This window comes from Eurytemora carolleeae, unplaced genomic scaffold (genome assembly GCF_000591075.1).
Source record: "Eurytemora carolleeae unplaced genomic scaffold, Eaff_2.0 scaffold85, whole genome shotgun sequence".
NCBI classification, from domain to species: Eukaryota; Metazoa; Arthropoda; class Copepoda; order Calanoida; family Temoridae; genus Eurytemora; species Eurytemora carolleeae.
Window position 1 is genome coordinate 301,548 of NW_019396334.1, and position 15,709 is coordinate 317,256.

At 31.6% G+C, this 15,709-nt stretch overlaps 1 protein-coding gene across 3 annotated transcripts in view; it reads right to left on the reverse strand.

The window, feature by feature from the left end:
* The window catches only part of LOC111701141 (uncharacterized), a 44,960-nt gene that overhangs the window by 11,762 nt on the left and 17,489 nt on the right, over positions 1 to 15,709 (reverse strand). For all 3 annotated transcript variants that reach the window (XM_023472307.1, XM_023472306.1, XM_023472305.1), the window contains exons 7-13: positions 13,547 to 13,631; positions 13,041 to 13,135; positions 12,646 to 12,674; positions 11,658 to 11,730; positions 6,407 to 6,535; positions 5,594 to 5,660; positions 2,605 to 2,687 (exon numbers count right to left, since the gene is read on the reverse strand). In XM_023472307.1, the coding sequence (XP_023328075.1) occupies positions 2,605 to 2,687; positions 5,594 to 5,660; positions 6,407 to 6,535; positions 11,658 to 11,730; positions 12,646 to 12,674; positions 13,041 to 13,135; positions 13,547 to 13,631 (561 nt within the window). The remainder of the gene's footprint in view (positions 1 to 2,604; positions 2,688 to 5,593; positions 5,661 to 6,406; positions 6,536 to 11,657; positions 11,731 to 12,645; positions 12,675 to 13,040; positions 13,136 to 13,546; positions 13,632 to 15,709) is intronic.

The following is a 15,709-nucleotide window of genomic DNA, read 5'->3' on the forward strand; positions in this document are numbered from 1 at the left end:
TTAAGAAGACAAAACAAAATGATTTTTCCGTAAAACTTTAGTTTTCAAAACGAGCCTTTAGATATCTTTAGATATCTTTTTCAAAAATAAAAATACAACGGTTTGGGAATAAAAATAACAATTTAAAAGAAACTGAAAGTTTTTTATTGGAATTTTTTTGAAATTTAAAAAAAAAATATTTTTTTGAAAATGGATCCCTTCGACTCCAAAGAATTTTAAATGTTTGTTTTAGATATTGAAAATTTTGAACATTTTTAAAAATATTTGAAGTATTTTTTTTTTAAATTTCTAATATGTTTAAATCAAAAAAAGGGTAGTTTTCAAAACTATTGTTTTTAAAAAGCTAAAAACTAACGGTTCATCAGTCTAAACAAATCGTTTTTTTTTTCAAAAACGAATGTTATAGTTAGTTTTGAAAAAAACCAAAATTAAGCTAAAAACAATCATTTTTCAGATAGTTTTTGAAAACTATGCCCATCCCTACATATATGGCCATCCCTACATATATACCTATCCGTACATATATCACTATCCCTACAAACATCCCCATCCCTACATATATGTCAATCCCTACAAATATCCCCATCCCTACTTATATCCCAATCCCTACATATATGCCCATCCCTGCATATACTCCCATCCCTACATATATGCCCATCCCTACATATACTCCCATCCCTACATATATTCCCATCCCTACACATATGCCCATCCCTACATATATCCCTATCCCTACATATACTCCCATCCCTACATATATCTCATCCCTACATATATTCCCATCCCTACATATATCCCCATCCCTGCATATACTCCCATCCCTACATATATCCCCATCCCTACATATATGCCCATCCCTACGTATATGCCCATCCCTACATATATGCCCATGCCTACATATATGCCCATCCCGACATATATGCCCATCCCTACATATATTCCCATCCCTACATATATGCCCATCCCTACATATATGCCCAGTCCTTCATATATGCCCATCCCTACATATATGCCCATGCCTACATATATGCCCATCCCGACATATATGCCCATCCCTACATATATTCCCATCCCTACATATATCCCCATCCCTACATATATCCCATCCCAACATATATCCCCATCAACACATACATGCCCATCCCTACATATATGCCCATCCCTACATATATGCCCATCCCTGCATATATTCCCATCCCTACATATATGCCCATCCCTACATATATGCCCATTCCTTCATATATCCCCATCCCTACATATATCCCCATTCTTATATATATGCCCATCCCTACATATATCCCATCCCTACATATATTCCCATCCCTACATATATCCCATCCCTACATATATCCCCATCCCTACATATATCCCATCCCTACATATATCCCCATCCCTACATTTATGCCCATCCCTACATATATGCCCATCCCTACATATATTTCCATCCCTAAATATATGCCCATCCCTACATATATGCCCATTCCTTCATATATTCCCATCCCTACATATATCCCCATCCTTACATATATGCCCATCCCTACATATATGCCCATCCCTACATATATTCCCATCCCTACATATATCCCCATCCCTACATATATGCCCATTCCTTCATATATCCCCATCCCTATATATATCCCCATTACTACATATATATTCCCATCCCTACATATATCACCATTCTTAAATATATGCCCATCCCTACATATATCACCATTCCTAAATATATGCCCATCCCTACATATTTGCGCTTAAAATCAACTAGACAAGTCACAAAGTCCAACTAGTGAGGTCGCCTAATTTGAGGTTCTCCTTTTGTCTAGTTCAGATTAAATTGCTATTGTAGATATTAGCTCACAGTGTATTGTATAACTTTGTAAATAACTTTTTACATCTTTTTATAGAATATATTTTCACTTTATGTTTGGTTTTAAAGCTCTGTGTAAACTTTCATTGAAATGAAGAAAGTTCTTTTACAGGTTTCCTTACAAAGCAAAAGGAATGAAAGTGTGTTTGCAAAAAACCTGTTGAATTTTGCAACAGAGAATTGGCAAAAGCAAGAAATATATTCCATTTTTGTTTGTTCAAAGTTTTCAGTTTCCAGGTTTGGCTGCCAGCAGATGTTTTATTGCTTAAACGCAATTTTTTCTTACAATTTCTCAATTTTTTCCTTTATCAGCAAACTATAACAGATCAAAGATTCATGGAGGGGGAGATNATGAATGAAGTATAACAATCCCCAGTTCAAACGAAAGTTAATTTCACATAAGTAAACCTTGTTTTATTTGTTTTCATAATCTCTAATCTGCCATTAATACTATACGTCATGCGGAAAAATTTAATCAAGCATTTTTCATATCTCCTTAATAAGCTATTTTTGTGTCTAATGATCATAATTTTAGTGGATTATTTAGGTTTTATTGTTACCCTGCTTTATGCACTAAGTTTAACTTAAGATAGTGCTGGGACCTGTTTTTTCTCTTCTAAAAATTAACTAGTTTCTTTGATTTTTCCTCCTTGTTCTTTTTCTTTTCTCCCACCTCCATCTGTTTTGAATACAAATAGATGGAAACAAAGTTAGAGAACAATTTGTTGTTATTTTGCCTGAGTAATGTTATTTATGGTAACATCCACAGAATGCATATTCCGTCCTCCCAAGTTCTCCACATAATCCACAGATACTCCACCTAGATAGATAGATAAATATACTTCTCCTAGATAGATAGATACAGATGCTCCTAGATAGATAGATACAGGTACTCCTTCTAGATAGATATATACATATACTCCACCTAGATAGATAGATACATATACTCCTTCAAAATAGATAGATTCTCCTACTACATACTTGATAGATAGAAACACTTACTCCTCCTAGTAACAGATACACCTTCTAGATATATAGATACAGACACTTCTCCTAGATAAATAGATACAGATACTCCTTCTAGATAGATAGATACAGATACTTCTCCTAGATAGATAGATACAGATACTCCTTCTAGATAGATAGATTCTCCTACTACATACTAGATAGATAGAAACAGATACTCCTGCTAGTCTAAGATAGATAGAAATAGATACTCTTTTTAGATAGAAAGATACAGATACTCCTTCTAGATAGATAGAAATAGATATTCCTCCTAGATAGACAAAAGCAGATACTTCTCCTAGATACACGGATAAATATAAGATTCTGAGATATGATAAGCATTGTGCATCTTCAAATAGATTTTAAGATTAGAATAGATTAAATGAATTTAATATCCCTGCCAGTAAAAATTGGGATAAATTATATGGATATAAGTCGGTTAATGGACTTTTTCCAAATATATATCCAAATTAGGGGCATGCAGACCGACGAACCATATGACAATTATGGATAAAGAATATATAACGATTTTATGGAAATATAGTTGAAAAGGCAAAAAAATCGGAAATTTGCACATTGCACAATTTAACAGCGTACGAACATGGGGAAGGGGGGCGGGGGGTCATACAATTCATTTTTTTCTCACTAGCTGATTATAATTTAGCATTGAGTTTTTCAAAGAATTGCTTTTCTATAGAAATCATGTTCCGAATTCTTATATCTGCAATTGTACTAAGGAAACGTATAGATTGTTCTAAAAAAACAAAAAAAAAACAATATACAAAGCTGACTAACAACATAAAGTTCCCCTGGGGGGGGGGAGAGGTTACAATATAGAAGGTAAAACGGGAAGGGAGGTGTGTTACGGAGGGGTGGGGGGTGGGGGGGGTTGAATTTGCTCAATTTTCTTCTTTATAATGTTACTCAAGCATGAAATAGAAAATTTCTCAAAATTTCCAACTTTTGGACAAAATTAAAGATTGTGAAATTTAACCTGTTAAATCTTCAAAACGTTCATTTTCAAATCTCCTTATATCTATTCTAGGCGCTTCACGCCCACGTGCGATTTTATTTTTTATTTTTTATTTCGGTATTTTCTCTTTTTAAACTATCATACAATAAGAACAAATGTTCGCGAAGGAATTAAGTCTTTGTCGCAAACTCTGATTTGAAAAATTTTAAAAACCCATATTCTTCATAGGACTTCTGATGGTTTAAGCAATTCCCATTTCAAATATCAAAGTTTTACATCATCGGGTTGTAGACATAGGTATTAGAAAATTGGGATTTGCGGTAAATACTTAATTCCTTGACTGCATTCCATGATCATAACAGTTTTTAACCCTATTCCCGCTGGGGGGGGGGGGGTCAATTTGACCCCCCCCTGTAGTTTTTTTTACATAACTCAAAAAGTATTGGTCTGAGGCTGTTGAAATTTTCTGACTTTTCTTACATACCCAAAGCCCTCCCTTTAGGCCTAAAACCGGGCTTTAATACTAACTGCCTGAGTCCTCAGGCACACTGCCTGAATGACTGCTTTTGCCTGTAGCAAACTAAATCTTTGTTTTGACCCACTTTCACTTGTCAGATTTTGATAAAATTTAGCTTTTTGGAAAGCCTATGACATAAGGAAACGGATTGCACAAGTTTTGCGAAAAAAAATTGCAAATTTTTTGCAAACAACCTGTCAAAGGAAATTTGCACATTTTTAGTTTTTCTTGATTAAAAATCAGGTTATTTAAAATTTTGAAAAATTTTTTGCATATTTGAAATGGCATGGTCAAGGGCTTTTCAAAAATGTATAATTTGTCATTTTTTGGACAAATTTTTTTTTGCAAACATTTTTACTATAAAACTGGATTTTGCGATAAAAAATTCAATTTTCGCAAATTTGCAAATTTTTTTTTGCAGATTCTAAAAGTAGAGCACAAGAGCTTTCTAATGATGTATCATTTGTCATATTTGGACATAAAACATGGGATTTAGAGGGGGGGGGGGGGTCAAATTGACCCCCCCCCAGCGTATCCTGGTTTTCAAGTACCCCAGAGGGGTTAGGGTTAACCGATTGTCATTATTTTTGTAGAAAATTATGATGAAAACATCTTCATATGATCATGAAAATTGTAAAGACTTGCCATGATCATAAAATGCTCTCACAATCATGTTTATTTTATATTTAAAAATTGAAAAAAGTTTTCAAAAATGACTCGTTTTTATACTCAGAAAAGTGAATAGAGTATATTAGGAAAAAAAAGATTTGTGGATTTTAACAAATCGAAAATCTGTCAAGGCAAATCTATATATAAATTTGGATTGTCTGTCTGGGTTGGTGTTTGTTAGTTTGTTTGTATCCAATAAACGTCAAAACGGATGAACCGATCGGGCCCAAATTTTTTGTGGGACATCACGTGACCACAGGGAAGGTTTATTAATGATAAAAATTATAAAAAATGTGTTTAAAGGTTTTTAATTTTGTAAAAAATTTAAATTCTTGAAAATCCGCGATCTTTTTTTTTTAAATCCGCAAAATTTTCTTCTTCTTTGTTTTAAAATGTAAACAAAAAGAACATTTTAACAATTTAAATAGAAGATGGGCGCGAAGCGCCCTAACAGCCTAGTAAATAAAATTTGACCATAATATGATACAAACAAACAAACAAACCATCGCAGAGGTTATAAATGAAAGGTTCCTTTTCCTAAAAATTATATGATAAATGTCACCTGCAGTTTGTCCAGCAGGAATAGTGTTTACCATTATACCGTTATTCTCCCGTACTTCAAGTTTGACCTGAACAAACATTTCGGTTAAGGATGTACAACATGACCATTGATAAAATACCTTGAACTGTAGGGAGGTGGGGGGGGGGGGGTGACGCTCCATCCCTCTAGTTTTTTGGCCCTAGCAGTTTTTGACATTATTAGGAACAGTAATTTAAAGGATTTGTTTTGTAAAAACATGTTTTTTTTAATTCATAATGTAAAAAGTTCGGTCTATGTAGAAAAATATATTAAATAACCAATAACTTTTTGTGACTAAAGCTACAGATCTAAAACTAAAGCCCTTAAAAAATGGATGAAGAAACATCTAACAATTTGCCAAAATCAAAACAAAAAATTACATTTTCCTACTCTTTTTTTTCTGGCATTTTTTCATAATATCTAGCAACCAAACTATTAAAGTTAACGGTCTAATTTTTTCATAATATCTAGCAACCAAACTAATAAAGTTAACGGTCTAATTTTTTTCTTCAAAGAGCTGGCCTTGCAAGATTGGACTATGCACATGCATTGCAACTGTACACCTTTACTCTAAGGCCTTTTTTAGGGGTGGGACGTAGTACGCCCCCAGGCTATATATAGATATAGACCCCCAGCCTTAATAGGGTTAACGGTCATCTCAGTTCTTGAATCTTGATAGCCATTCAATGGGTAAAACGGAACAGTATGAGTTGTCACCCCTCCCTCCTCACCTAGACTGTATCCTTGGATAAGCCTGGAATTATATCGTTGAAGATGCCGCCCCTCCCTCCTTACCTGGTCAGATTGTATCCTTGGATAAGCTTGGAATTGGATCGTCGAAGTTGCTGCCCCTCCCTCTACAATCCTCATAGATTCCGAGTTAGGAAAACTGAATTTGAACAGATCCAAGGTCACATAATCATCCTGAAAAAAGGATTTGAGATTTTTTAAAAGAAATACGATTGCAAAGAGATATTAATTTCATTTCATCAGTGATACACATAAAACTGTGGAAAAGTATAAAGGCTTGCAGTCCATTCAACTTGAAGCCCAGTAATTGTGTGTAAAGAAACTATTACAATTAAAAAGTCGACTTTTAGCTACTGTTGAAACTATTTGGTTTATGTAACAATTTGATTAAATGTCGTTTTTAAATTTCAGGGCTGTGTGGACCTTACTGTATATTTACTATGTAGAATTAATGTCGGTAATATATAAAATTAGCTGAAGGGCCCGGCGTTGCCCGTGGAAAAAATTTGATTTTTTAGCCTATAACACCCCCCTGCCACCCATGAGTGTCCACAAACAATTTCAGCCCAATCGGTCCAGCCGTTTGGCCGGCTATACGCAACATATATATAGTATATACAAAATAATATTTGAAACTTTTTCGTCATATATTATAAATTTATATTTCTTCATTTTAAAGGTTTAACTTTGAGGTAGATAAATGATCAAACTGTAAAATAGATATTTTTGAAAACACTTTTGAACGGAAAGATCAATTATTCATCCGAATATTCCACGTCGAACTAAAATAAATTCCAGGTAAGATTGAAATCTTACAGGTTTTTAACCATTATTCCTCTTATTAAGAATAAACAAAACTATTTTGAATTTCTGTAATGTAATGATGCAAGGTACTAATGCAAGGAAAGTTATTTCAGAGGTATACTCATTTTTTGTATTACAGTGTACTGTCTTTGGGCGGAAAAGTAAACACAAGACATATGTCACAGCCTGACATGGAATCCATTTTCACAAACATAATCTATCGAAATATTTTGGTCATAGGAAACTATTATGTCAATTTTCAAAATTATCAAAATTAAATGCTTTGAACCTCCCTGGATACTAAACGAACACTAATGTATCCATTATTGTTTACAAAGTCCGCCCAGAGAGAACTGGTTTCAATATGTACGCAGAGTATACGCAACTGCAATTAACTTTCCTTGCATTATTACATTAAATAGATGCAATCAGATAAATGTTCGTTTCGCATACTAGTGCGTAAAATAGAACTAGAGGGGAAATCATTTTGCATAGTTTGCAGTGATTCTAAACTATGAAAGCTTTTAAACTCTATATTTTACAAATACTGAACAATTTGGCGGAAAATTAGTATTTCTTTGGGTAACATTATAATTCTGTTTGCTGTAATATCTAGCTTTTCTTTTGTTATTTTCCTTTCAGGGCGTTGCGCAGCTAGCTATTTTATAGATTTTTATTATTAGCTTTCAATTGTACTTTTCCATGCAAAAAAGGTTTTTATAATAAACTGTCCGATGATAACTATTAATTTTAAAGATTTTTATATTTTTATTTGTGGATTTCAAAATTTTAGGATGCAAAAAGTAAGACTCATGCACGTGATTAGTACCCGATCAGTTTCGCCGTTTTGACGTTTATAGAATACAACACACAAACTTACAAATATACAAGCAAAATACAGATCTATAGAAGGTAAATGCTTGGATTGGTTAAAATTTAATAGTTTTACTAAAATCTTTCTTAGCATGCTTTAGCATCGAGTTTAGTTTTTGTGTACATTAAATAAAAAGTACATTTGTATTTCGAATTTATTTTCAACACAACTTTATTTTTGTCAATAATTGTTAGAATCAGTATAGAATGTTAACCCTATTCTTAGACTTGGATGTCAAATGAAAACTATAGAGAATGTACGAAGCCCCCCCCCATCCCCAGGAATTTTAAATGATTTATGACTTACATATATAAGTTTTGGTATAATTTTGACACAGTTTTATATCCATATCTCGAGACATGAACATCATATAGAACTTAATTATAAGTCTCAATCAACTCCTGAGATTCTAAGGTTTCAGCTTATACCTCCATTAATTTTTCCTTTACAGTCCCTTTAAGATTGGGTTTGAATGGTTTCAGTCCTATTTTTATTTTTATTTTCATTTTAACGTCTTGTGTTTTTTTATTCTTTTGCCCATCTACTTCAATCCAAGACAAGTGCGAACCTATTTCCGATCTATAGAAAATATTAAATAGAAATTTCTTTTCATTCTTCATCAGCAAAAAAATATTGATGAACTGAAGAATTTATTTTAAAAGATAACATGTTGCCCCACTATTACAAATTTTTTGACATAAAAATTAATTCTTGAAGAAAAAATTCGAATTTTGATAAAATCGAAGAATTGTTCATAAAAATCTTTATATGAGCGAAGATCTTTAATTTATAGAAAAAAAAAAACTTAATTCCGTTCTTGGCATCAAACGTGTTTAGGTTTGATTTTATTTGTTTCTGTGATATCTCAATCTCCCTGTATAGATGGTTTTCGATCGATTTCGATATATCTAACACAACGTTTTGATTTATTTTATATTTACAACATTTGTTGCATAAAACGTGTTGGGTAGACTTTAAACTTAGAAGCCAGACTGGGTGAGTGCTTTCCAAGAGATTCGAGATTCGAGAATTAGAATTTGTGGCGATCGAGTGTTCAGTTGACTGACTGTACCTTTTCACAAATATAAGCCCTTTTTTCAAAATTGTGAACTCTGATAAATTTGAAAGGAAAAATTTTTCTCTTTGATTTTTTTCCTGAAAAATATTCATCTCTTATTCCCAGGTCACATCAACAAACTTCAAATTCAAACTAAAACATAAAATCAGCAGAAATGCATAATCTAAAAATCAAAGAAACCATAATCTTTCTCAATATTCAACCAACTCTCAGTTTGGTCTGGACACGATAGGTTTTTTAAAACAGAATCCTTATGTTCAACATTTTTTCAACGAAACTGTCCTTTAAACAAGACTGTACGTCACGATAATTTTGCTTGTTTGCAAAGTTTTCTTTTCATTTTTCTTTTCTTAAATTACGTAAAATGCATATTAAGTTAGGTCGGGTCTAACATTTTTCTGTTTTTTTTTGTTTGTCTGATTTTTATTTAATGGTTTATTTACTTTTTTGGACCTGTGATCAAATTCTAAAAATTTCTTTAACGAACCTTATAATTTTGTTCCGAACAATAAATTTTTTACTTGGATTTTCGGATTTTGAATTATGTAAGTTTATGCAAGAAAATCCGCCAATTTTTATTAGATGGTATATACATGTATTGGAGAATAGATAAATCCTATTAGGAAGAGATTACATGAGAGTGGTATTGAACACTGATACTTTAAATCCTACAGTATCGGATGCTCTATTAATACTGTCTTATTTAATCTTTAATTCGACACTACTCAAATATTAGGTATTATAGATTTAGCAAATTGTACAAAAAATCTGATCATTTTATGTTTTTCCTTGACCAAATATTGGTTAATTCACATCGAGAACTAAATCTAATGTGTACATCCAAGAAGAAGAAATACATAGCAAAAATTGGCTTGGTTTGTTGGTTATTTAGCTCTATGCGCATAAAGAAATAAATGCAAAAAGCCCATTTAAGTTTTTCCCATGGTAAGATTTAGAGATAGAGTTTTCAAAACATCTACAAATTATCTTACAATCATGATAAACAGGTTTGGTAATTCGTTTAGTAAATGCTCCTGCTAGGTTTTTACTATTTTCTACAAAATCGACCCATAATTGTTAAGATTAGGGCCTTTTCCGGCTAAAAATAGAAAACAAATTATTTTTATCTTTGCCTCTCATTCAAAAATCCATAAAGATACATGCTGATCAAAATGGTGAATTTGTTATCATGGCTTTAAGATAATTTCCCAAAGTTTCAAAAGTTCTAGCACTAAAGCTGACCGTGGGAGAAGCTGAAATGTGCTTTTTTAACATATTACTATTTGCGCATGTAATCTTTTTATAATAGGATTTATCTATTTTTTGTACAATTTGAAATATCTAAAAGACCTATTATTTGAGCTGTTTCGAACATCTTTCAAAAACTATTTTAAACTTATTAAATACAAACCGCAATTAGTCTTTTTTCTGATCCTAATCATTTCATGGTATTACACATTAGATTTTTTCTTATATTGTTTATGTAATATCCAAATTAATCTAAAATGGGGGCATTGTCATGTCACAAGAGCTGGTTGATTCTAAATGAACTGAATAAGTTAAACTTTTATAGATGACTGATAAGAGAAAATATTTAAAGATGAGCGATGAGAGAAAATATTTAAAGATGACCGATGAGAGAAAATATTTAAAGATGACCGATGAGATTAAATATTTAAAGATGACCGATGAGAGAAAATATTTAAAGATGACCGATGAGAGAAAATATTTAAAGATAACCGATGAGAGAAAATATTTATAGATGACCGATGAGAGAAAATATTTAAAGATGACCGATGAGAGAAAATATTCAAAGATGAGCGATGAGAGAAAATATTTAAAGATGAGCGATGAGAGAGAATGTTTAAATATGACCGATGAGAGAAAATATTTAGAGATGACTGATGAGAGAAAATATTTATAGATGACTGATGAGAGAAAATATTTAAAGATGACCAATGAGAGAAAATATTTAAAGATGAGCGATGAGAGAAAATATTTAAAGATGACCGATGAGAGAAAATATTTAAAGATGACCGATGAGAGAACATATTTAAAGATGACCGATGAGAGAACATATTTAAAGATGACCGATGAGAGAACATATTTAAAGATGACCGATGAGAGAACATATTTAAAGATGACTGATGAAAGAACATATTTAAAGTTGACCGATGAGAGAACATATTTAAAGATGACCGATGAGAGAACATATTTAAAGATGACCGATGAGAGAACATATTTAAAGTTGACCGATGAGAGAACATATTTAAAGATGACCGATGAGAGAAAATATTTAAAGTTGACCGATGAGAGAACATATTTAAAGATGACCGATGAGAGAACATATTTAAAGATGACCGATGAGAGAAAATATTTAAATGTTTTTTTTAATTTCAGAACTTCAGTTAATCTACTAAACTAATTGTTAGATAGGGTATAGAAGGTGAATTCATTAAGTCCATAGAAATATTCAATTGTTTATTTTGTTTTTTCTTCAAAATCTGCAAGGATAAAGTGCAAAAAATCTCAACTAATACCTTTCCAGTGACTCCTGAAGAGCAATACAACATTTTTCCATCATCCGCCTGTGTAGGGGTTAGCTGTAGGGTACTATCAAATATCATAATAGTGACATTTATGTATATCTATTTTCGAGCAATTTTTCTCTAAATTGCCAAAATTTGTAGTATTTTGTAATGTTTTTAATTTTTTTTGTCAGACGATGCGTTTTGATTGAAACAAATCAAAGTGTAAAGATTGTTTGATTTCAGACCAAAACGCAATCTCTTAACCAAAAGCATCTCGTTCTGGTTCCTCCAGGGTTCTTTATGTACGGTGGTAGGCGATAATACCAATATGATGAAAACGACTTTCGGTTTCAAATTTGATTTATATCAAGCTTTTAAACAACATGACTACTCAAATCAATGAAAACAAAAAGAAGCAGTTTTTGAAAAAAGCTTCCCTTTAATTACTTGTAAAATTGTAATTCGGAAAAAAGCTTGTTAATAACAAAAACTTTTTTAAAAAGTCGTCTTCATTATATTGGTATTATCGCCTACCACCGTACCACAAACAGTTCTTTTTAGACAGTGTTTTTAATAAATTTGAAACCAACAATGAAGAACAATTTCCATAGTTTTTTTTAAATCTTAATAAAATATATTCAAATTTCTTTGAAATTATTTTCTTAAAAATATACTAATTCATGTTCAAAATTTGAAACTGCAGTTCATATTTCACAAAATTAAATTTAATAACATTTAGATTTTAGAAACATTGCTTCCAAGCACGTTAAATTGATCCAAGATTGCAAGCTATCACAAAAAAATCGAAGAGAATTTTGCCAATTAATTCTTAAAAAATTAAGCAACAAAGTGAATATTTATTCTTAGATATATTTGTCTAGGACTATATAATTGGCTAAGGCATTGTAACACTTCAAAGTCGACCCAGTAATAAGAACGTAACAGCAGGTTTCTTATTTTGTAAAAAATACAAGTTAGGTTAATATTATGTATTTTCCTTTCAAATTCTGTTCTTCCATTCCTCATCTAAAAAAAATTTACATTTTTTTTTGTCATTAAAACCAGATCATTTGGAAAAAAATTAGCTTGGTAAATAAATTTCCTTTTTAATTTATTTTCTAATTACAAAGTTTTTTTTCTACTTTTTTAACATGGAATACAATTTGAGGGACAAGATGTTAAAGAACTTTTATACTGCGATGTAACAAATATAAGACTTTACCTAAATTCCCATTTTATAGTTTTTAATCAATTTGATATTTGAAATGTTTGTTATGATTTTTTAGCAAGAAAATTGTTAACAAATTGTTTTTTAACCATAGAACTTTTACATACTGATTTACCAAATATTTGTTTTTTAACAATCTGCTTACCAAAAATAGCTGACTTTACCTCTAGAACTGCTTCTGTGAGCTGTATTCTATCCTCTATATCTCCAAGCTCCCAGTTTAATATGGTTCCTTCGAACCCAGACTCAAGAGGGTCATCTAAAATATTATTTTTTGTCAAATTAAAAAAAAGAGTAGGATATCTCCATCAAAGCATTTTATTTGTATTTGCATGTTTTTTTTTCAAGCTTAACAATCTTTCTTATAAATTGTGTTTTTTTTTCTCATTATAATTTACTTTATTATTAACAAATATTTGGGAATTCCCTAGAGAAAGTTTTGGACAGGACCTTTAATATTTCAACTATGTATATTTCAAATATGTAATAATCTACGTATGAAATATCAAAGGTTTAAAATAAATAAATAGGGATTAGAAAAATTGAGTTAGTGGCAACTACCCAATTTTTCTGTTTAAAACAATATCGAATATTTCTAATTTGGAAATCCACCACTAAAACAAGGAAATCTGAGAAGCGCCTTCCAAGCTATTATTTCATAATTTATTACCTAGAGTAAGTAGACAAGACAGTGTCTGTTGAATATCGGTTTCTAGTTTCAAGGTTCCCCACACATCTTTTAGCTCTAGTTCACCCTGTAATATTATATTTATAGTTTCTAGGTTCCCCGCACATCTTTTAGCTCTATTTCACCCTGTAATATTATATTTATAGTTTCTAGGTTCCCCACACATCTTTTAGTTCTAGTTCACCCTGTGATATTATATTTATATTTTCTAGGTTCCCCACACATCTTTCAGCTCTAGTTCACCCTGTAATATTATATTTATAGTTTCCCGGTTCCCCACACATCTTTTAGTTCTAGTTCACCCTGTGATATTATATTTATAGTTTCTAGGTTCCCCACACATCTTTCAGTTCTAGTTCACCCTGTAATATTTTATTTATAGTTTCTAGGTTCCTCACTTTCTCGGTTCCCCACACATCTTTTAATTCTAGTTCACCCTGAAATATTATATTTATAGTTTCTAGGTTCCCCACACATCTTTCAGTTCTAGTTCACCCTGTAATATCATATTTTTAGTTTCTAGGTTCCCGACACATCTTTTTGTTCTAGTTCACCCTGTAATATTATATCTCCATTTTTAGGTTCCCCACACATCTTTTAGTTCTATAGTTCACCCTGTAATATTATATTGAGGAGTCCAAATAATGATAAAAATGCCTATAATGCTACGGTTATTTCAAGTCAAAAAATTTTAAACGTTAAAATTGGAAAAGTTGTATTTTCAAATTCGTAAAAATGATTGCTCAAGTGTATTTTCTGTTTGGCGAACACGCTCTTCAAACATTAACTTACTTTCATGTAAAAATCCCGTTCTGTTTTATCCGAGTCTAGAGTTTTTGATTGATTTCTGTTGAAAGTGTTTTTTGATGCTGCTTTTGCTGTTTTTGGCCTCACTGTGGCTTTTCTTCTTGGGGGTACAGTTGTTTTTCTTCTTTCTGTTGTTGTTAAAGAAGTATACAAGTTAGTTGTCGTTGTAGATGTTGTTTTTGTTATTATTATATTTTTTGCTGTTGTTGTTGTTGTTGTTGTTGTTGTTGTTGTTGTTGTTGTTGTTGTTGTTGGTGGTGGTGGTATTTTTGTTGTTGATGTTGTAGTTGTTGTTGTTGTTAGTGGTGGTGTTATTTTTGTCGTTGATGTTGTTGTTGTTGTTAATGTTTTTATAGTGCTTGTAGTTAATGTTTTTGATGTTTTTTTTGAGGTTGTTGATGTTTTTGTTGTTGTTGTTGTTGTTGTCGATGATGTTGTTGATGTGCTCGTTATTGTTGTTATTGTTGTTGTTGTTGTTGTTGATCTTGTTGTTGCTGTTGTTGTTGTTGTAGTTGTTGTTGAGGCTTTTGTTCTTCTAAGTTTCCCCTTTTTTCTTGATCTTGTTCTTTGTGGTTTTTTTGCATTGATCTCCTGAAAAAGTGATGTTGTTGAAAAATTAGGAGCATTCGTATTTTCTGGTGTAAATACTAAATAGTTCAAAAGTTTGATTGTTGTTTTTGTTGTTGATGGTGACATATTTACTATTATTTTTGATGTTGTTGTTATTGTTGTGGTTGAAGTTGTTATTGTTTTAGTTTTTGTTGTTATCAATTTTGATGCTGCTGACAACGATGATGATATTGACGTTGTTGTTGATAAAATTGTTGATGTCGTTGATGTTGTTGATGTTGTTGATGTTGTTGATGTTGTGGATGTTGTTGATGTTGTTGATGTTGTTGATGTTGTTGATGTTGTTGATGTTGTTGATGTTGCTGATGTTGTTGATGTTGTTGATGTTGTTGATGTTATTGATGTTGTTGATGTTGTTGATGTTGTTGATGTTATTGATGTTGTTGATGCTGTTAATGTTGTAGATGTTGGTAATATTGCTGATATTGTTGATGTCGATTTCGTTTTTCTGAGTTTCCCATTTTTCTTTCTTCTTTTTGTTTGGTTTGGTGTATATTTCTCCTGAAAAAATGATGCTGTGGTGCTTTAAGGTGTGTTGTAGTTCATATTTTAGCAGTCTGGAGTTTAGATGTTTTTGTAGTTTTTGCTATTTTTATTATTATTATAGTTCTTTTAACCATTGTAGTTTTTTTGGTTCTTGTTCTTGCTGTTTTTCATGATGATGCTACATTACAACAGTTTTCTAGATGTTTTCTTTAACTCAAAGTA